This window comes from Colletes gigas, unplaced genomic scaffold (assembly GCF_013123115.1).
Source record: "Colletes gigas isolate AHSC1104 unplaced genomic scaffold, ASM1312311v1 Colletes_gigas_Sc00017, whole genome shotgun sequence".
Taxonomy (NCBI): Eukaryota; Metazoa; Arthropoda; class Insecta; order Hymenoptera; family Colletidae; genus Colletes; species Colletes gigas.
The window spans coordinates 3,190,901-3,213,634 of record NW_025106646.1 but is presented as its reverse complement, the minus strand read 5'-3'; the positions used below and the strand labels follow the sequence as shown (position 1 = coordinate 3,213,634).

The 22,734-nt window shown below is 37.3% G+C and overlaps 1 protein-coding gene across 1 annotated transcript in view; it reads right to left on the bottom strand.

Annotated features, from left to right (window-relative positions):
• LOC122400373 (dystrophin-like) overlaps positions 1 to 22,734 on the bottom strand; it is a 702,582-nt gene that overhangs the window by 469,814 nt on the left and 210,034 nt on the right. Inside the window, exons 43-45 of the mRNA XM_043401810.1 lie at positions 10,235 to 10,446; positions 6,460 to 6,614; positions 5,662 to 5,851 (exon numbers count right to left, since the gene is read on the bottom strand). Of these exons, the coding sequence (XP_043257745.1) occupies positions 5,662 to 5,851; positions 6,460 to 6,614; positions 10,235 to 10,446 (557 nt within the window). The remainder of the gene's footprint in view (positions 1 to 5,661; positions 5,852 to 6,459; positions 6,615 to 10,234; positions 10,447 to 22,734) is intronic.

Genomic DNA, 22,734 nt, shown 5'->3' with positions numbered 1-22,734 from the left:
CAATTCCTTTTAATTGTATCTTTTGTGTTATCGACGAAAGCAAAGGACTATGAATGGTACACATACAAAAAGTACCAATTAATTCGCTCGATTTTATCCTGCGAGACAAGGTAAAAAAAAAAATAATTATCATAACGCCGGAGACATCTGCCACGTGGCAGTAAAATGTTCCACGACGGTATGTCAAAATTTCGCCCGGGTTAACATGGACCGTACACGAACACGAGGCTCGCGATGGAATCCAATTTAACCAATCCCATGGTTCTGCAAAATTGAACCTCCTTTTAGGGGAATAAACCCAGAGGCGTACGAGAGGAGGAACAAACAGAGAACGGAACAGTGGAAAGAGTAGCTCAGGCCAGATACACGATAATATATAACCCTGTAAACAATATTATAAGCTAATTTCCCGGAATCGTGTGCAGTATGTTCGTTACGTGAACGCGTGGACCGTGGATTAATTTCATTGAAATGGCGCGATAGACCGCGTACACGGGCAATATCAATTTGGCCCCGCGGATGATCCGTCAGTTACACGGCATTGTAAACAAAACCATCGCGCCGGACCGTGTTCTGATCATTCTCATGAATTCGTTACAGCGAACCATTTAACTTTCTCATCATCGCGCGGTTCGCGCTGAATTATTTGAACGATGCACACCCCTTGGTAATTTTCGCACAAAAATCGCGGAATTCTCGATCGAAACAAAATAGTCGGAACATTCTTGCGGGAGTTTGTAACGAGATACTTAAAAAATGGGAAAGAAATATAAAATCAATTTTAATTTCGATAGCACGTTTCCTATACAGGGTGTTCGGCCACCTCTAGCAAAAATTTTAATGAGCGATAGTAGAGGCCAAAATAAGACGAAAATCAAGAATACCAATTTGTTGATGGTAGCTTCGTTAAAAAGTTATTAACGTTTAAAGTGCCGCCCTTACTGAATTTTTTTCTCGAAAATGCGCAAGATTTCGGAGGTATGTCTATTCACTAAAAATGACTGTAATTGAACCCTACAACCGAAAATAATTTTTCCACAACAATTTGCAATTTTTTAATTTTCTCGAATAATTTCACACCTTCTCTATTTTTTTTCTCGAAAGTGGGCAGGATTTCGTGGGTATGTCTAATGACAAAAACTGATTGTAATTGACTCCCGCAACCGAAAATAATTTTTCCACAACGATTTGCAATTTTTTTTCTCCGTTGAAAAATTTAGGCACCTAATTGGATTTTCAGTAAGGAATTTTTTTCTCGAAAGTGCGTACAATTTCGGAGGTATGTGTAATGATAAAAAATGATTGTAATTGATCCCCGCAACCGAAAATAATTTTTTTAGAACGATTTGAAAAATTTTTTTTCGCCGAAAAATTTCAGCACCTACTCGATTTTTTTTCTCGAAAGTAGATAGGATTTCGGAGGTATGTGTACTCACCAAAAATGATTGTAGTTGACCCCCGCAACCGAAAATAATTTTTCCAGAACGATTTGAAATTTTTGAATTTAATTGTTAATAACTTTTTAACGAAGCTTCCATCAACAAATTAGTATTCTTGATTTTCGTCTTATTTTGGCCTCTACTATCGCTCATTAAAATTTTTGCTAGAGGTGGCCGAACACCCTGTATATTTTCATTTGTTTTCAACTTAAAATTATATGTTTGAACAAAAATGTTTTGAAAATTATTTAAAGCAACAGAGTTTTAGAATAATAAACTTAAGCGTTTCAGTGATTGCATTTATCCTGCAACGTTAATGCTAAAAAATTAATGTACATGACTAAAATATAAAGAAAATTTAAATTTTGATATCACGTTTCCTATACTTCCATTTGGTTTCAACTTAAAATTATACATTTAAATAAAACTGTTTTGAAAATTATTTTCCTCAAGAGCAACAGAGTTTAAAAATAAATTCGTGTGCTTGATAAAATTAAACTTAAGCGTTTCAGTGATTGCATTTACCCTATGATATTAACGCCCCAACATTAATGACTATACTAAACGCGCCCATAAAAGTTTGTTGTCGCTTTAACGCCCCACCGAAAGACTCTAGAGCTCCCTAAGGGACGTTACCACCCACGTGCAACCCTCTATCTAGATCTAGATGTTACGGTTTAATAGAAAAATGCAACTGAATTCGCTATGCCGTGTATTTTCACCTTTCTCAGCTGGTATTATGCGATTAACGAGCACCAACGATGACAATGTTTAAATAAACTATTTTTGTGAAAGAAAAGCACACAAGCCACCGAATTTTCCGAGTCAGAAATCTAATAAACGTTTGGAATTGTTTTAATAAATTTGTAAAGGATATAGAAACGTTTGTTAAATGTTCTTTCAGGCGAGCTATACGATTCTACTTATCGATCCGTTCACAATTGGAATACGGTCCTATTATCTGGCCCTGTATTACAAGACAAACAAGACTATGATTGAGAGAGTGCAGCACAGATTTATTCGGCTTGCTTCCTGCTATGCCAATACACTCGTGCCTGGGTATTAGCATAATTGCGATACCATGCAGTTGCAACTTGGATTATTGATAATCGGATGTCATACAACTGACGTGCTCTTTGCATATAAACTAATCAGCTGATTACCAGCCCTGACATGCTGCACGAAATGAATGTTCCTCCCCCGCTAATAAATGCAACCTATCGATAAGGATAATTGTATCGCCATTATGGCTACTTGTGCAAAATGGATAAGGTTACAAATTACTTGAATAAATAAATATTTAGTAGTATAACGTAGACCAGAAATCGAATTCTTTAAGTCTATCGTCTTTTTGTGAACTTCAATCCTATTCTGATGAAAAAAATTTACTGAAATAATTTTGCTTTCAAATTCTTTAAGTCCATCGTCTTTTTGCGAATTTCATTCCTATTCTGATGAAAAATTTACTGAAATCATCATTAAGACTACTTGTGCAAGAACGAACACTTCTGATACAGTCTCTTCTCGAAACATAAGGTTACAAATTACTCGAATAAATAAATATTTAGTAGTATAACGTAGACCAGAAATCGAATTCTTTAAGTCTATCGTCTTTTTGTGAACTTCAATCCTATTCTGATAAAAAAAATTTACTGAAATAATTTTGCTTTCAAATTCTTTAAGTCCATCGTCTTTTTGTGAATTTCATTCCTATTCTGATGAAAAATTTACTGAAATAACTGTGCTTTCAGCTAGTAGTAATAGTTGAATAATTGTATTTGAGATTTCAGATTCGTAGCGTTGGAGTGTCCGTGAAATGTTCGAATTTTAAATTATTATAATGTTCCCAGTCCTGATCGATGCACCAAAAAGTTGTAATGATGTTCTCGCCGCGATACGCTGTCGCGTGATAAATGCAATTCGGAAAGGCGCGCTCGCGATCGTGAAACAGCAAATTTCTTGGACGATCGAAATTGCAAATCAGCTGCCTCGAAATTCTGCGGATTCATTCTTGCGGATCGATCCGATTAGCTAAGTTCTTGGAAAAACTGTCCACTGAATTAATTTAAACATGTTACAAAGATACATTAGATATAAATATTGTTATCGAGAAATAGATGTTCATTTTTTATTATTCGAGTAACGTTTCATCCATTTGAATGGATATGCAGAATACAGAAAAAATTTGATAAGTAGTTTCAGTTCTAATTCAGACTGTTGAAAACTGAAAAATCGCCGTTTTGCAACTAACCATTGTGAACAGTGAGTTTCGTTCGATCACCAAGAAAACCGTGAATTGAAATTGCATACAAATTCTCACATTTTTCCGTGAACCTATTTTCACTATAACAATGTAAAAGTGTTCGAAAGAAGAATTATTTTTCATCGTAAACCAAAGAAAATTTACTGATATAATATCTCGAAATAAATCACATTATTTCTAGAATGATATTAGTCATTCAAAATTCCATATTTTAGGAGTTGCAAAAACATCGAATTAATTTTTAAAATTTAAAAATAAACATTCCTTTAAAAAAAGCAGATGACATTCTAGTCTTCGTCAAGTATTTACCATCTCTGGAAACAAATGATTTGGTTATTTTTGTGGGGAATTCTTGCTTATCAAATTTTTCAGATAGTTTTAAGAATTCGCTCTATATTAATGAAGGCATATGATAAAATCTCGAACGAAACCAACTTTCGCAGTACTCTTACGCAAGATATCAGTTTCCCACGAGATATAATATACAAACTAGAAAAACGTTCCGCACAGAAGCTGATGCACCGCCACCGCATTGTGTCGATACTCGATATCAAGCTTCTTCCTTTTAATGGATATGCCGATACGAAGACAGCTACCTTCGACACACTTTTATGGCAATCAATCGAAGCCGTAAAATCTACTCCAGTCAACACGTGACCCATAGAGATCTGGTTTCCCGTCGCGACCACCGTTACAACGTCTCGAGGAATCTTACGACCCGACTGCACGTGACTCTCTGTATTAACCACCTAACCGACGTGCTCGAGTTAACTCGGCTCCCATAATCGACAGACAAACGAGCCAAGTTATACCGTTCTTAACGACCAAAGCAATGAAAAAGTCAAACCGAAACGAGAAATGCAAAATATTTACTCTTCAATCAAATTTATGTATCATTAAATTTGAATCCAACTGCTCGTAAACGCTTGAGAAGTCGAAATAAGAAAGTGAGAAAATTTTTGAGGTAGTCGTATTGCCCATAAAAATGCACCACGATTGCTGCTAGTTATTTCGTTCGAAGAAGCATTCCCCAAACTGTGACAAAGAAACGAGACTCTTTGTCTTTACGTTCGTTTGCATTCTATAGGCGAAGTGACTGAATCCAACTTCCACAGACATTATTAACGACCCCGCGGAGGTTAAGAAAACTTTTCCCTCGCAATTTGAAGTCGTTAGATAGAAGTTCCGATTTCTCTGTTGCGTACAATTATTTGCGGGAAGCGGTAGAACACTTCATATACTTTAGAAGCAATTCCCAACGCTTCTAACACTTGAGATACAAGTGTCTACTGCAGTGGTTCGAAATTAAAAAACGGTAATTCGACTAATATTTAACACTGGAACTACCGAAGTGGAAAAATAACCGATTCGTAATTTGTAGTAAAAATTGTAAATATTTACTCGACTGGATTTTTGCAAATTTACCGTAGATTCCTATAAGAGAATGAATCAAGATTTATTTCTTCAAGTACCTGTCGTTTTAATACCATAATTTATGGTTAATACTAGATTTACGGAAAGTTTGACGAGTTTTAGATGTCATACTTAAAGTTACAGAACTTGTAAAAATTATCTTAGCAATTTATATAAAATTTTATCGATGCAACGATATGAATTAAATTTTAATTAAAAGGCAAATCAAATTTTAATTTAACCTTTTAACCTTTTTAACCTACGGAATTAATGTCCGTAAATCTAGAGTTAAGAATGTTATTTCGAAGAATTTGTATAAAAAGTATGAGATCCACGAAACAAAAAGGTTACGAACCGATCTATTATCAAGTATAGTTTGATCTATTCTAAAGGAGCGTAGGTAACTTCGATTCGCGTTAGCGCAATCCAATTTCCCGTAGAAGATACGACACGTTTGGTGTCCAAGTTTCGGTTAATTCGAGCAAGAAGTCGAAGCTGATACGAAGAATCGATTGGTAAATTTGTATCGACAGATATGAAACTTACCTTAAGCTGATGTTGCGGTCGTCTGAGCGCACCCTGGTCCCGTCGTCCACCTAGTCGATCGGCCTCCGCTTCCAATCCCTCCATCGAGGACTCGGCTTCGCTCAACCAAGCCAAGAACTTGTCCAAGGACCGGTCGAAGTTGTGGAGGGAGTTCATCGCGGAGTGAAGCAGTTTTCCTCGATTGATGATACTACGGAAGATTTAATGGACGTATTACCGTACAATCGTCGTTGAAACGCGTTCGACTCGAACTCAATGCACCGATTCGAGCCGAACAACAGGCAACGGGAAGAAAAAGATCCCATTGCTGGACGGGGAATTCAAATCTTTTTCCTCGAGAGAACAGTAAACCTAGGAAACCTTTATTTATACCTTATTTTATTCTCGTCAATTATTCATTTCTATTTCTATTCAAGAACAGATATCCAGGTCAATGATCTTTGCTAATTCACCCTATTCAAGTCTGATAGAATTTAATTACGAGAGACATCTCGAATGAAATTAAACTAAAATTGAAAACAGGTTCTGGGTTGCAAAATCGTGTTATCTAGGTCAATTTACTTTTGTCTCTATTTGCCAGATACTCTCAAGAATTCCAAAGATAACTTGGACGAGAATTGGAACTCTGTCACTACCAAATGTAATTTTCAAAATAAAAATAATGCATTATTTAGACCAAAGCTTTGAATTTCAGGTTTCAAAACGAACAGTTTTTGTTATAAGGCTATAGTTAGCACAGTGTTAGGTTGACACGCAAGGTGAAGTAGTGAAAAAGTTAACGCAGCGTCTACAACATACCTGGTGTTCAGATTGTTGTATCTCTGATTGATGGTCTCCGTCATCTTTTTCACGCGAGTAGTGTCGTCCTGCTGATAAACGGCTATCAGCTTCTGCGTGAGCTGATTGAAGAGCTCAATGTGATGCTTGTACTGGTGCAGCTCCGCGTGGAACGACTGGAAGAACGAACGGAACGAAATAAAATGAGGGGGGAAGGTCAGCGACGAGGAGGAAACTTATCTAAGTCCGATCTCGTATCAAGTCGTAAGTCGAGCTCCGTGTCTCGATAACTTAAATAAGTTGGATCTACGGGCGAGGTAAGGGTCCAAGTTTTATACCGATATGCCGTGCGATGGAAACTTTTACGCCGCCGTGGAACTACTAATCAACGTTCAGATGAAATTTATAATCGATCTGATTAACCCCTTAACGGTCCCGACGCTCGAGAAAATATACAAATGTTCAACGTACATGGAAATTTAGATTACCTGAAAATTGATAAATGTAATTATACTGCTTTCTTTTAAAACGACGGACCAGGGAATTTTCATTTTTTTTATTCAATTAAAATTAACTACTAAGATCTTTATAGAGAATTATAGAGAATTAACTACTATTCCTATTAAGCAAATGATCAATCTTTTTGTTTCTCTTTTACGAGGCAACGTACTTCTAAAAATTCATTGTACATATATTATAGAAAAATCGTTAAATGTCGCTAATATAACATTATATGTTAATCATTCTAAACGAAATTTTAAAACCAGTCGTGGTGGGTTTAGTGTTAATGTTGAAAAAACATTTTAAAAGTAAATCCTGATATTTGAAAAATGTCTGATATATTTTAGACAGCGTTGTATAATAATATTGAAAGACAGAATGAAATATCTTCTACAATATTTAATTTAGGAATCGTTTTATATAAGAATACATTTGGGAAAAGAATCGTATCGTAGGTTGATAAAGATCTTTGAACCGTATAAAATTTTCTCGAGAAGATTTCTCCATCTTCGCTCGGAACAAAGCTATAGCCTGGCCCAGTTATGAGACTCGTCCCGTATACAAACGGTATGTCAGGTTTTCTACAGCAGATTGACTCTTGAAAGAAAATGTAGAAACATGGAATAAAAAGAACGCTTTTGTTTCTATCCACCGAAGTTCTAAAGACAACATTTGTATCGTGCATGGTTAAACGAACGATAATGACCGATGTTAAATACAGAAATTGTACGCAAGCATCAGAACGCGAAGCGGAAACTTGTGTTTTCATCTAGCAACCATCGAGCAAGTGGACTTTACATTTAAATTTCAAAGTTCGAGACCGATCATCGAGACTAATTGAAACAACAAACTACTCGATTCATGAATATTGTAACGCCGGTATCGAGAAAAAATAATGGTTGTTGATGGATTTGCCGTCATTCGACGGAGAAAAGACAACATTCCGGAATAACTGCGAGGGCTCGAGACGAACGAAGCCCTGAGCGTAGCCCGGATTCCGAAGACACAGTGGTCTCGTAGAAATAAATTATTCCATGAATATCTCATTCGTCTCTTTTGAATGTAAACAGAGTTTCGGGCCGCGCAATGTACCATGGCGAGCCGCGATCTCGTTGATTGGAACTTTGGTCGTTCCTTTCCAACCCTTTGCCCCTCAACAGCTATTTTTCCCCCAGGATGAATGTTATTCCAGTACAGAGAAACGTTGCTAAAAAAGAGGTTACTGGCCGAACGAATACTAATCCGTTCGTTCTCTTTAATCGTAAGCTATAACGAACTTCCACCGACTATCTATGGTCATTATTATTCGCCGGAGCCTCGTTCGCATTTTATTCTCGCCGGTCGTAACGGCGGGTATGGCCTCTGAAGCTGAATTACACGGGGAACTTTGGCTGTCGTTTCCGTAATTACCTGGTTAAAATTGGATTACGCGATCGTCCTGCTACCCGGATACCAGATGAAACTTAATATTAACAGTTGTCGAGGAACGAAATTCGTAAGTTCCAGGCGATCGAGGGTCGCCAGTAAATTTAAACGATTACGAGCTGCAACGCCTTTGGCAAATTCTGTCGCATATTTGTCGACGAACGGCGAACAAAATTATTACAAACAGTATTTGAAATTCGGAGGACGAGGAAGTTCAACCACGACGGTGACAATTTCATTTGGGTCGTGGCATGCAATTTTTTACTATTATAGAAGTTTGTTAATATCACAACCTTAATATTTTTTTCAAAATTTATAAACTATACAACCTTGAAACAACTTTACTGGTAATTATTTATTTTAATTTGGTCAGAATTTAATGCATCTTACTAGAGTAAATAATTGTGGACTCTACTGAGCTCTAAGGGGAATCCTCCAAATGGGAACAGAAATGTTCAATTTACGAATCACGTAATCATTTTAAGAAGCATTACTTGTACATAGTGTACATTTTTTTGGAACGTTTTTCACGCTTCCTTGACCATAAGGGATCCTCCAATTTTGGGAGGAATAGACAATTCAATTTACGAATCACGTAATCATTTTAAGAATTATTACTTGTGCATCATGTACGTTTTCTCGGAACGTTTTTCACGCTTCCTTGACCATAAGAGATCTTCCAAGTTGGGAGGAATAGACAGTTCAATTTACGAATCACGTGATCATTTTAAGAATCATACCATGAATTTTAAAAACGTAACGAGTAGATATTAGAGTATCTGAGGAGGCTGGAGAACCGAGAGTACATTATTCTGAGTACATCGCCGTCATCGAGACGAGCAGCGCGTTTTATCGGTGAATACGATCGCTTATTTATCGGGGAACATCGAATAAAATTATTACAAATAGTATTTGAAATTCAGAGGATGAGGAAGTTCAAACCACGACAGTGAAAGTTTCATTTGGGTCATGGCATGCAATTTTTTACTATTATAGAAGTTTGTTAACCCTTTGCACTCCAAATTATATTACAATTTTGTTACCAGCGGCTCCCAATGCTTTTAAGTGTTTTATTTGAAACTTTCCTGTTAAAATAAGTGTTTTATTTACACTGTTGTTGTATTTTGTAATTTTCAAGTGTAAGATATCTGTTTTGTTTGGGCTTGAAAAAATGTCGAATGGGACTTGACGAAGGAGCTCCTGAGATAATAATTGATGTCGAGTCACACTCGACATAGGAGTGCAAAGGGTTAATATCACATCAATATTTTTTTCAAAATTTATAAATTATACAACATTGAAACAACTTTACTGGTAATTATTTATTTTAATTTGGTCACAATTTAATGTATCATTCTAGAGTAAATAACTGTGGACTTTACTGAGCTCTAAGGGGAATCCTCTAAATGGGAACAGAAATGTTCAATTTACGAATCACGTAATCATTTTAAGAATCATTACTTGTACATTGTGTACGTTTTCTCATTTTTCACGCTTCCCTGACCGCGAGGGAACCTCCAAATTGGGAGGAATAGATAGTTCAATTTACGAATCACGTGATCATTTAAAGAATCATACCATGAATTTTAAGAACGTAACGAGTAAATATTAGAGTATCTGAGGATGCTGGAGAACCGAGAGTACTTTATTCCGAGTACATCGCTGTCATCGAGACGAGCAGCGCGTTTTATCGGTGAATACGATCGCTTAAGATCGTGAGAGACGCGTGCTCGTGCACTCTGTGAAATAGTCGGGCGAGAAATAAAGACTAGATAAAAACGGCAACCTCCGGGTTGGTTAACGCGCGCGGGTTAATGCAGAAGTTCGAGAAAGAATGAGAGAAAGAGGAGGGCTGAGAATTCCAACGTACCTTTTGTTCCCGTAGCTGCGCCTCGAGAACGTCGGCGGTGTGCCCGACGGCCCGCATTTTCTCCAGCCGAGTTTCCATTCGTGCCAGCCAGACTTCCACCTCGTTCCTCTTCGCCTCGTATCGTTGACTGTCCCCGAGCATCGCGTCCAACTGCGTCTTCCTTTGCATCACTTTCGAGTTCGTCTCGTCCCAATGCTCTCTCAGCTTCGTAACTGCAACAACAATCGGTCGAACGTGCACCACCGGATCATCTCCATCATTCGCGACGCGACTAACGACTATCAGACGAACGCGACGAACGCGTCGCATGGCGTTTTAATACGCCTGCAGGAGGCTGCGTTTGATTAATAGGCGAGATTCGATCGGGGTATACTTCTTTTGCCTCAAAATTTGCTGACCTTTTTGAACCTACTCGACTATCTACGAATTACGTGCTTTCTAGAAATCGGAATAAGACTATGATTTTTATGTAAGTTTGTAAACTCTTTGTTAGAAAGTTTGAATGCAGTGTGATATAAACGTGGGGAATAATTATAGTTTCTATTTCAAAGTGTTGTCTAATTTTGTTCAGATAAATATTACATCGATTTATTATTGTAAATTTTTTTTTTCAGAGTGTTCAGTAAATGGGAATTTAAAGGGATAAGTCACCTTAATACTACAATTACTGAAATTAATTCATCTAGATTTTTAAAATTTTATCGTAATTTTCTGTAAGAGAATGAATACACATTTATTTCCACTGCATTCTAGTGTTAAGGTAACAGTATCTTTCATATTTGTCACAACTTCTCAACAAAGTATGACACTTCAGTGTCAATGAACGAAGAGGAAAACAAATTTGACCTCGATACGAAAAACAAGTAAAATATAAACTGCGAGCATCGACGCGTTCAAAAACTTGGAAAGTTTGATGCGAAAAGATCGATTAATTTTTCCGCGCCTCGCTAATCGCCAACTTCGTTAACGGGATTAAGTACCGTTTGCGAATCGAACTTCCCGTTCTACCGGCGTTCGAAACCCGAACTAAATGAATAAATAATCGGCGAAGCTATCGAAAAAGTATTCCGATTAATCAATCGTTTCGGGGTCGCTCGAGCCACGAGGATTTAATTATTCGTGGCCCCGCGATGGAAAGGAAAGTTTCGATGTATGCTCCGTGAATGATATAATCGATGCGGTTTGCACGATTACGGAAGTTCCGATGCACCGACGACGGTGGATAGTTCGTCGTGGAGTCGTGCTCCGCGAAATTCGAGCGCCCGCGGAAACGGATGCATGCGAAAGCTCGTTAATCGAACACGACGAGACGAGGCACGTGTTCGTTGTTTCAAGAAGCACTTCTCGCGCGTACCAGGGGCTAAAATCCACGTTGAAATTCGCGCCAGGCGCGAGGAACCACCTGGAAACTGTCCAAGCTGAAGTAGCTTAGCGAGGGAGGCGCGGCTGGGAAAGCAAGCGTAAAGCACTGGCAACGTTTCAACGTTCGTAACAACAAAATTCGCACGCGAGAACAGCACGCTTTGGTGTACCTTTGAGGAGGCATTGCATGGACATCATGTTTCGCGCCTGCATCCCGCCGAACAGGATCGAAACTAGAACGGAAACAGCCGTGATTGAGAGCATCCATCTTGTCGGCTTCTCGAGGAGGACGATCGAACTTGTGATTTAAGGAGGGACGCTTCGTGGGATCGCGTGATCGTAACCTTGGTTCTCATCGGAAAAACTGTTATACAGTAGAGACCCGACTATCCGGAATGTTCGAATTCACACAAACGAAGAAAAAGGAATTCCTCAAAGGTCCGTTACACTCGGTTGCTATACCACTGAGTCCCAGTAATTGCACGTACGAGGTGTGTAAATTAAGTAATGAGACTGACAACGTAGCGTTCGATCTGTCAACATTTGAGACGCGTGACGTGGAGAGACGGTAGGTGAACGTGTAATAAGCCTTCGATACAAGTTTGTACCCGCTAAAGTCATTCGGTGGTCCGTAGCAATTGTTTTCGTAAAACAGTTGTTTCTAGTGCGTTCTAAAAATGAGTCAAAAGTCATGCTGATCTGCTTTCTCGATAGCCAGGGAATCGTCCACAAACAGTTTGTGCCTCAAGGCTAAACGGTTAATCAACACTTTTACCGAGAGGTTCTAGAAGAACTTCGAAAAAGGGTCAAACATCAAGAACAATTGGGTGTTGCATCACGACAATGCGCCTTGTCACACAGCAAATGAGTTCAGTAAATGAGTTTTTGGCCAGTAAAAGCATTCCTGTAGCTCCTCAGCCTCCTTATTCGTCTGACTTGAGTCCTTGTAATTGTTTCCTCTTCCCGAGATTGAAAAATCACCTCAAGGGACGTCATTTTGGGACACTCGAAAACATTGAAGCGGCTGTAACCGACCAGCTAAAGGCTATACCAGTATCCGAGTTCCAGCACTGCTATGAGGATTGGAAGAATCGTCTCCAGCGCTGTATGGCTTCCCAAGGAAGTTATTTTGAGGGAAACAATATTGAATTGTAATTCTATTTGAATAAAAATATTTTTAAAAATCAGTCTCATTACTTAATTTACACACCTCTTCAGAATTGGCAGGAGAAAAATTAATTCAATTCAAAACGTTCTGAGTCTAGCTCATCAATCTTATAAAATAAAAAAGAGACTAAACTATTTACTGTAAAAATAAAATAGTAGCAATTTTCATACAGTACTAATTTTAGCGTTGAAAATTTAGTTTTTAAGTCCTTTTCTCATAGCTAATTATATTTAAATACTATATGGAATAATATTATAGTAGAGTTCGGATTTTCCGGCATGTGGTATACTTACCCCGAACAAGAAATTAACAAAGAAGTTACAGCCGCAAATATCCAGCAGTGACGTAGATACTAAACAGTTAACGAATAAAACGTAGGAATTTTACGTATTTTATTTTTTATTAATAAATTGTATTACTACATTACCCATGGTTGTGTTTATTAAAAATCAAAAACAAATTTTAAAGAAAAATCGACACGAGGTAGATACAGACATTTTTCGGAAAAATTAAAAAATTTCAAATCATTCTGAAAAAATAATTTTCGGTTAAGTGGTTAATTGCAATCATTTTTTTTTTTAAACACATACCCTCGAAATCCTACGCACTTTCGAGAAAAAAATTCTTTACCTAAAATATAATGTGTGGCTAGAAATGTTTCTGTAATTTTATTTCGTGTCTCATTTCCTTTTGTGTTAATTTCTGTAACCTGTTGTTTGTTAACACAAAAATTGTAATGGGATTCTACAGTCCCAGAAAAATGGGCCGAAAAAATACATTGGATGTAAGATCTACTCGTGTACCTCGTCTGTGATTATATTCCTCGTTTTTAACACTTTATATGTAGGTATAGTCCAACTATTAAGTATATCGTTTTACTAATATTCTGACAAATTCAGTAAGAACTAAGAACTGTAATAGAAATAGAATTGAAAAATAAACAGTTACAGAATCCAATATATCCATAACAATTTATAAGTTTTCAAATCCTAGATTAAATCCAGATATCCTAGTTGCATTTGATGTAAATAATATAGAACTCAACGATAGTTTGAAATGATTCTGGAACGAACGAGTTTACGAAACGAAATGTATAAACAGAAGTTATTTTAGGAACGAATTTAAAATGTTTGTAAAATTTTCCCAACTCTGGAAGATAGCTAACACAGTCGACACCTGAGAGAATTCTATGTACATCGAATTGTGGATCTTTGGAAGACTTTGGATCGACCGAATGCAACAGAAATAACATGGTTGTCCTGTGAATCTACAATTCTGTGGAGTCTACCATCCTCAAGGGAACTACGAGATTCTGTGATGTTTCTAGTTTGCTTAACACTGTAGGTACCTTCATCAGAGGTTGAAGTATACGCCGGGTACTGAATAATTTCAGTCTCTTAATAGAACATCTATTAGGCGTAGCGTAAAAGGAAACTAGAAACGTGTTATTTAGTCATTTCCAGGATCGACGATAATGCCTGCTGTGTAACAGAAGAGAAACAGCCGGGTAAACTCCAGGACAACGCAAAGTTTAACATGTCTCTGCTGCCAACGTTATGCTAATATCTACAAACTAGATTTCGAGAACAATGTACAGAGAATATATAACTCTTTCTGGGATTTGGGAAACGTGCGTTCACGACAATCAATTTTGTACAAGTTTCGACGATACGTTTATGTAAAGCATTTTCTGTCTTACATTGTTATTTCTCAAACTGTGAGCATATTTTATAACTAAATTAAAACACGGCTTTTCGTAATATTTTATACTTATAAACGTCACTACGAAGTTATTTGTCGTCAAAAAATTTAAATATCAAAAAGGAAACTGTAAACTAAACAGTTTAAAAACATTCGTACTTTTTGTTACATCTAAGTATCGAAATTAAATTTTCGGTTTGCAACGCAACGCTCGAATTTTTTAATATCATTCAATGAAATAGAAATTCAACATTAAATTGTGTTAAACAAATTTTAATAAATGCTAACGCAAGTTTGTCAATTTGTTTCATTATTTGTTTTCGTAAATTGCTCCGGTAAATAACGTATGTAAAATTAAAAAATATGAAACCATTTGAATGAAAATGAAAATTTTAAAGAATCGATGTACAGTCGCGTCGGTATTTAAGTTGACACTTATCATTTTTATAAAATAGCCGTAAAAGGATACAATAAAAATAAATAAAATACGAAATGTTTACAAAAATAAATTTATTCGTGTCTTAAGTAAATAATGTCACCTTATTAATTATGTTCATTTGAGTAACAATAGCATTAACAAATATTTTCTAATGAACGTCTATCGGAAAGTAAGTTGGCAATGGTTATAAAGTAAATTATAATTCTATAAGTAACAGTAAAAAAAATATTTAATAAGCAGTTTGATACCCTTTGGCTTTAATTACTTCCAGTAAACGATTTGGCATACTGTGTATTAATTTTGTTAACGTTTTGGGCTGTATTTCATGCCATGCCTTTTTTAGTGCGGCTATCAATTTTGGTTTTGTATAGCGGTCCGATTTTGGTATTTTTCGATCGAGTTCGTCCCATAAGTGCTCAATCGGATTTAAATCAGGGCTCTGCGGTGGCCAAGAAAGCAGCAATATATTGTTTTCGTCGATAAATTTTTTAACGATCTTTGCAGTATGTTTCGGATCGTTGTCGTGTTGGAATATGTATCCTGTATCTAGCCCAAATTTTTGAATTGATGGAAACAATTTTCTTTTAGAATATCGACGTATTTCGCTGCTGTTAATATACCACCAATAACTGTTAATTTTCCTACATTTTCATTGTTGAAGCAGCCCCATAACATTATAGACCCTCCACCGTGTTTCACGGTGGAGGTGATAACATTTTGTTTAAAAGCTTCTCCTTTTTTTCTCCACACATATTTCCTTCGTTTGTTTGATTGTAATTCAAATTTTGACTCATCACTCCAAATTATGGATTCCCAGAATGCAGTCGGTTTATTAAAATGCTCTTTTGCAAAATTTAAACGTTTGCGAGCATTTGTTTCGGAAATTTGTGGCTTCTTCCTAGATATTCGACCATGCAACCCAGCTTCGTATAAACGGGATTTTATTTGAGTGGTCCCTATTGGCAAATTTAAATCTTCTTTGATCTGTTTGGCAGTAATAAATGGTTCCTTTTTTGTTATTTTAACAATTTCTCGATCCTGACGGGGAGTTGTTTTTCTTTTTCTTCCCGTTCTAACTAAATTTTCAGGTTTCCCATTAGTCTTTATCTTTTTATAAATTTTTCGCACCCCTTCCTTTGATATTCCAAAATCTGTGGCAATCTGTTGCAAACTTTGTCCTTCTCTCCTTCTTTTATAAATTAATAATCTTTCAGACTCGTGTAATTCCCGTATTTTCGGCATGCTACAAGTAACCAATTCTTAACAATAACAATACATAACAAAAAAAAAACATTATATAAGAGACTAAATACATTATCAAATTATTAAATGCGCGTTTAATAGCAAAATTTTATTAATGAAATAAAAACTTGATTACGTCAACTTACTTTCCGGCGAACCAAATTTAGGAAATATTTTTACAGATTGACTGTTATTTGATTGTACGCGGTGTTTTCACTTTGACACTCACTGGTATACTGAGGCATTTCTTGTACATAATGTAAACAATGTCAGAATGTACGGAAGGACGCGTACAAGTGTTTAAATTATGGAACAATATCGTCAATACCAGAAATACAACAGCGTCAACATAAATACCGACGCGACTGTATGTACATAAATATACAGATTTATACAAAAGTCATTCTTCTCAACAGTATTTGCATACTATTTATTTCTGACTTTTACACAACTATATAGTATACTCTTTTACAATTTATTATTATTGTTCTACCTACCATAAAGAATTCTTTTTCTATTTTTAAGAAACACGAGCAAGAATAATAAACTAAAATTAAAATTTTCCTTTAAGGGAAGCTTCAGAACCACCGTTTTTCTTCACGATAATTAATTTTGCGAACAGCTGTGAATATCTCTTACTCAAAACGCTTTACATTATTCATCGGTCCATTAACCTCAGATATTTTGACAACGAAGTAAAATTGATTGACTGTAAATGTAAGTGAATTACGTTTTCGAACCGATGCTACGAAAATAACTACAGTAGAAGGTATAGTAAGAAACGAAGGTTACTTCAAGAAGATTGCAATCACTCGTATTAAAACCTTAATTTTAATTACGTGACGTCGTACGTGTACATAAATCCCGACGAAACGCAGTCGATCAACGTTTGCATCGCGGCTAATTTTCCCGAAGTCACGTGGCAAAAATTACAACCAGAATGCATTTACACGTAACCGGAAGCATATGCTACTTTCGCAGACTGATATAATCCGACAAGCCACGCATGGCAGACTAATGTTACGAAGTTAAGAGTGCCACAGGGTACACGGACGGAGTACGTGCATTCAGATCTCGGGGCCGGAAGCGAAGTGGCTTGATCTATCACCCCGTTTCTAAAGGAGCGCCGAGCAAAAGACGAGGACGACGTTGTCTTCCCATTGGGTTCTCCTCGATGACTTATTACAAGAGCAATTCGCTCTCGTCGACCCCTACACACCGTGGCCCACCCTCGTGAACTCCAGCCACACGCGTGACAAGTGTTCGACGGGGCATTAAAGATGGCACGTACGCTCTTCAACTTCCTGCAAACCCGATCGTGTTACCGAACTCTCAACTAATTAAACAAAATAAAAGAAGTTCTCTTTCTTCCACGATTGACGCAGAATAAAATTAAGTTAGATACCAATTATTATATCTAGGGGTTGAGACAACCCTCTACAAAACTCCCGTTTCATTCATTCTATTAAAAAAAATATTGATTTGCAGAAAGATCCGTAGTCTATTTACTATATAAATTCAAGACCTTCGAGTTTAATATGATTTAAAATTGATGACAAAACATTGGATAAACCGAACAATTGTTTTGAAATATATGTTGTAACCCATGAGAATTGAATAAATAAAATTATATATGCCCTAATCGATACCCAAATTTAACAAAACGTGCGTCTGGTTGGCCTTTGAAGGTAGTCGAGTTGGTTGTCTGGATACCGGAACGTTTAAAAAAAAAGGAACGTACGAAAAGAAAAGAGGAGAACAAAAAGGGCTTTTTGACGGAAAGGACGCGCGTGAGAAAAATTAAAAGAATTTCTTGCAAAGGACTCATCCGTTTTTGTTGAGTATTCTAACTTGTTAGTAAAGCGTGTGTTTTAGTTATTAGTTGATCGTTTATTTAGTTAAAAGTTTCAAACAAAATGAAAAGAGTGACGAGACACAGGCTTGGTCGCCCGAGAGGACCTGATAGAAATAATCCAAGAGCAATGGTTGATGAAGTTGCTTCTCCGACATATAAATAGAGTAAAACAAGGAAGAAAAAGCTATCTTGCTGGGTCAATATGATTCCATTAAATGATTTCAGAAATACGAAAAGAAAATATAATTAAAAGTGTAAAATACTTTTTGATCGAGTTTAGAAAAAAACGAGACGCTGTTGATTTTTCTTAAAATATAGTTTTTGATTTTTAGTAACTTTGTTTGACACCCTACAGAAAAGTTGTTTAATACTATTTTGTAGGAGCCCATGAACTCTACTTTCTCCAAAAATTTCAATCCAATATATTGACTATTCTAGGAGTTATGGCCGCCTGAAAAATGGACCATTTTTATGGGGGTTTTCTCATTTTCCGGGGTCAAGGACCAACTTTCCGAATATTTTTGCGATTTATACATATTCTCCACCAAAATACGCGTAGTTTGCTTTTTGAAACATTAAAATCCTCCAATTCGTTCGGAAGTTATGGCGTTTTAAAGATATGCATGAAATTTGTATGGTCAGGTCAAAATATCAATGGTATGGTCAGACATTATATTTTCGGTAAGGAATTTTTTTCTCGAAAGTGCGTAGGATTTCGGAGATATATCTATTGACCAAAAATGATTGTAATTGACCCCTGCGACTAAAAATAATTTTTTTAGAACGATTTGAAATTTTTCAATTTCGCCGAAAAATTTCAGCACCTACTCCAATTTTTTTCTCGAATGTGAACAGAATTTCGGAGGTATGTCTATTCACCAAAAATGATTGTAATTAACCCCTGCAATGGAAAATAATTTTTCCAGAACGATTTGAAATTTTTTAATTTCGCCGAAAAATTTTCGGCTCGGTATGGAACTTTAAACGTTAATAACTTTTTAACGAAGCCTCAATCAACAAATTTCTACTCTTGATTTTCGTCTTATTTTGGTCTCTAGAATCCCCCATTAAAATTTCTCCCAGGGTTGATGGAAAATCTTGTATATCCATTCTGAGAACGTTCCATAATGACACACGTGGTACAAATGTGCGCAAAAGATTGCAAATTTCGCGTAACAATGACAAAAACGTTTAGTCCAATGTGTAGATCGGGCAACAAGCGAATTACAGACACGGAGTGAATCCTCCCACGAACCGTGTGCAAGGGACGCGTCACGTGCCGGAGGAATCGTTAGCCAGCTGATATTCTCTGGGGTCGTGCGTGGACATAACTGAAGATCGTGATATTCCCAGCAGGCGGACGGGAACGTTTCATCGGCCAACGTACGCGTGAACTTCGATAATCGCGTGTTTACGGAAGCAATTTCGCGGAGACTCGATCGGAAATTCCGCGCGAAGTTGGCCCACGTCAAACCCCCCCCCGACACGCTTAGAAACGCAGAATTACGGAATTTTTCATTTAATTTCTACTCCCAAAACTGTACGAGAATTTAATTAAATTCTCACTTCCTACATTGTAAAGAAAGTTAATTTAATTCCCGCGTCCTGAGTTACAAAGAAATTTCATCTAACACCAACTTTTTTTGTTGAATAAAATACTGGACTTAATTCGCGGAACGATGCAACGCGAATGGCGGGATTAATTTAAAGGGAAATGAAAGTTGCGAGGATACGAATTTATCAGGTTATTTTGCATCACTTCGCAGAAGATATTAATTCACGCGTCTCTTATGGGTTTTCATCTCGCTAAATAAATTTACTTTCAAGTACTTGTTTTAATTCCTAAATAACAGTATTTTTCCACGCGAGTACCTAATGAAAAAAACCGAACCATCAACCTGTAACCTATGCAACAAACTCATAACGACCAATCATCTACTATATGAATGCAGAAGATACAACGTCCAAAGACAAAAATAGAAGATAACATCACCTTTAACCTCGATGTCACAGAAACATATAGAAAATACCCTGAAATATTTCAAAGAAACCAACATCTACCATAAAATATAACCATGGGTCGATGCGACGTAGAACATGAATTTAAAAAAAAATATATTTTTTTTCATAGAAGATGGTGTCTGACAGTTTGTGGTATCCTTTGTGAGCAAGTAAAACTCTGATCGGGTGCCATAAGAAGCTTTTCGCGTGCCCTTCGTTTTCCGGGTGCCTAATGCGTATCTATTAAATTCGGACGAATCGTCTAATACATTCAAATTGGCAGGCCCCGCGCTCGGCAAAGTGAGCAGAGTGGTATTTGGATTGGAATCGATGAAATACAGGGTGCAGAGGAAGCGCGATATAGATAGACGACGAGGGGCGTAGGAAACGGGAAACGAAGGAGGGAAACGGAAACGTCGAAGCGGGAAAAGGACGGGCAGAACATCGGTTACTTCGGTGAAATGAAAATTGAAGTCGAGCAAAATCCTTTCGGAACGTTATCTGGCTTCAAACTTGCGAATTCCACTTTTATCAAGCAGCCAGCACGCGAGCGTTGAATTTAATTGTGAAATCGTAACAGGGGTAGCGAAAAGACGTAAACCTGGTGTTCGCAAACGAGATTGTCCGGCCGTGTCTGACGACAAGCTTATTCCCCGCCTGCCACTGTAAACTAAGACCCATTCCCGATGCGGTCACAATTATCCAGAATAGTTTAATGGCCCCTGGGAAACATAATCCACTTGGCTGACGATTAAAGCCATCCACAGAAGAGGATCTCAAATATTTACGTAAATGATGCATTTAGGGATACCCATAAATATTCTCGCGCGACTGTAAAACGGACGTTGAAATATTTTTTACCAGGGTGAAATTCCACGTTCGTCCGCGACATAGAAATGGAAATTGGGCGTAGAGCAAAAATTACGAAACATATTATATTTTCATCGTAGTAAACGAAAACGTAAAATTAAAACTGACACGAGCGAGGTGAATGAACTCGATTGAAAACTTGATGGAACTTGTCAGTTTTTTAAACGAAATTGATGTACATGATCTAGAATGAGAATATGTAAGCTATTGATGGTCGCTGTTAACGCAATCTTAAATAAAATAAAATACAAACAAAGAAAATTAAATTAAATTAAATTAAAAGAAACAAAATAAAATAAAATACCTTCAGAATATTCTCAGCGCGAATATAGCAGCGGAAACTGATATTACGAATCGCGAAACGGACGCTTCCAGGTCTGTTGTTTTATCGCGACATCGGCGGAAGCAATTTCGAAAGGTAAAAGACGAGCAACGGACGGACAGCATCCAGGGTCGTTTCGAATAACGTTCAAACTCCGGGGTCGAACTTCGTTAAGCGTACTCTGCCCCAAAGATTTCTACAGACCCTTGACAAGTGGATTAAGTTCAAACGTGGCTGAACAAAGTTAGCCGAAAGTTGCTCGCGTTGTTGTCTCCGGGACTGGTTAAAGGCTGTCGGTATCCGGACGTCCGAACAAATAAAGAAACTCGCCTGGCGAATCAAGGGAACGTAGAACCGTAAGGAACGATACGACGTTCGTTCTGTGACGTAATTTCTGTTCGTCGTACGCGCGGGCAGATACATCTCCGGGAAAAGGGACGGGGGCCACCGAATGTCGGTAAACAGCTGCAACGAAGGGTTCGAGTGATTCTTTCGAGCCGCCGGGGGATCAAGAAAATTAAACAAGTTCGTTTGCTAAAATTTTAACGCGCGCTGGAAAACTTCGCCCCTTTTGCCTCGCGGGAAAAACTTCAATTAAACTCGAAGGACGCCCTCGTTGCCGAGAAGGATGCGAGCCCTGAGAATCCTCCGTCGAGAGAAATGTGCTTATTTTCTCAGACGATCAACTTCGACGATGTTGACTGAAAGTACTGTTTTATAGATACGAAAAGGATTGGTCGATCGATTCTCTCGAACGAGGTTGGAACAGAGCCGTAGGAGCAATTTAACCTGAGCTAACTGCGTTGTCGACGTACTCGTCTTCTTTCCAGCTAATATTTCAAGTGGCTGTTGGACACGAATAAGTTTTTTTTAAACACGTTCGAGTTTAAACGATTGTAAATTACAGAAAATTTGTTTCGATATTTAAATTTATTTCCCTCGACATCACAGCTTGAGTATTAATTTTTAATATTATAAAATATTTCCTGCCACCAGATATAAATTTCAAAATTCAAAAGCCCTCTTCTAACCGCCTGTGTAGCCTCGGATGAAAATAACATCGATTTATTTGGTTAAAAAAAGCGAACATTATCATTCTGTCCTAGCTGCAAGACTAATAGATTCTGTCTGAGACACACCTTTCAGTTGGAAACTATCTGCTCGTCTCGTCCCCGAGGGAGTTGCAAATGTATAAAAAATAGGCTATTCGTAAAAAAGGACCCAAGAGGAAACGTTCTTGCAAACGAATACACCTCGAGCCAAAACGAGTCGCTGAGAAGTTCTGTGATTCAAAAGAATGAGAAGACTGGCGTCCTTGAGTCTGGACTCCCTGGGAATGGGGATCGCCAGGGGATGGAAAACACATTCGTGATCTTCGGATCAAGAGATTATAGGCATACACCTAGGAACTCTAAGCTACAAACAACACTCAATGTCTCCTAATACAAGACAGAGGGGGACAAAATTGTACTCGAATAATAGATAGCTAATAAAACTTACGTAATTTATTTCTGACTTATATTCGATGGAACAAATAAAT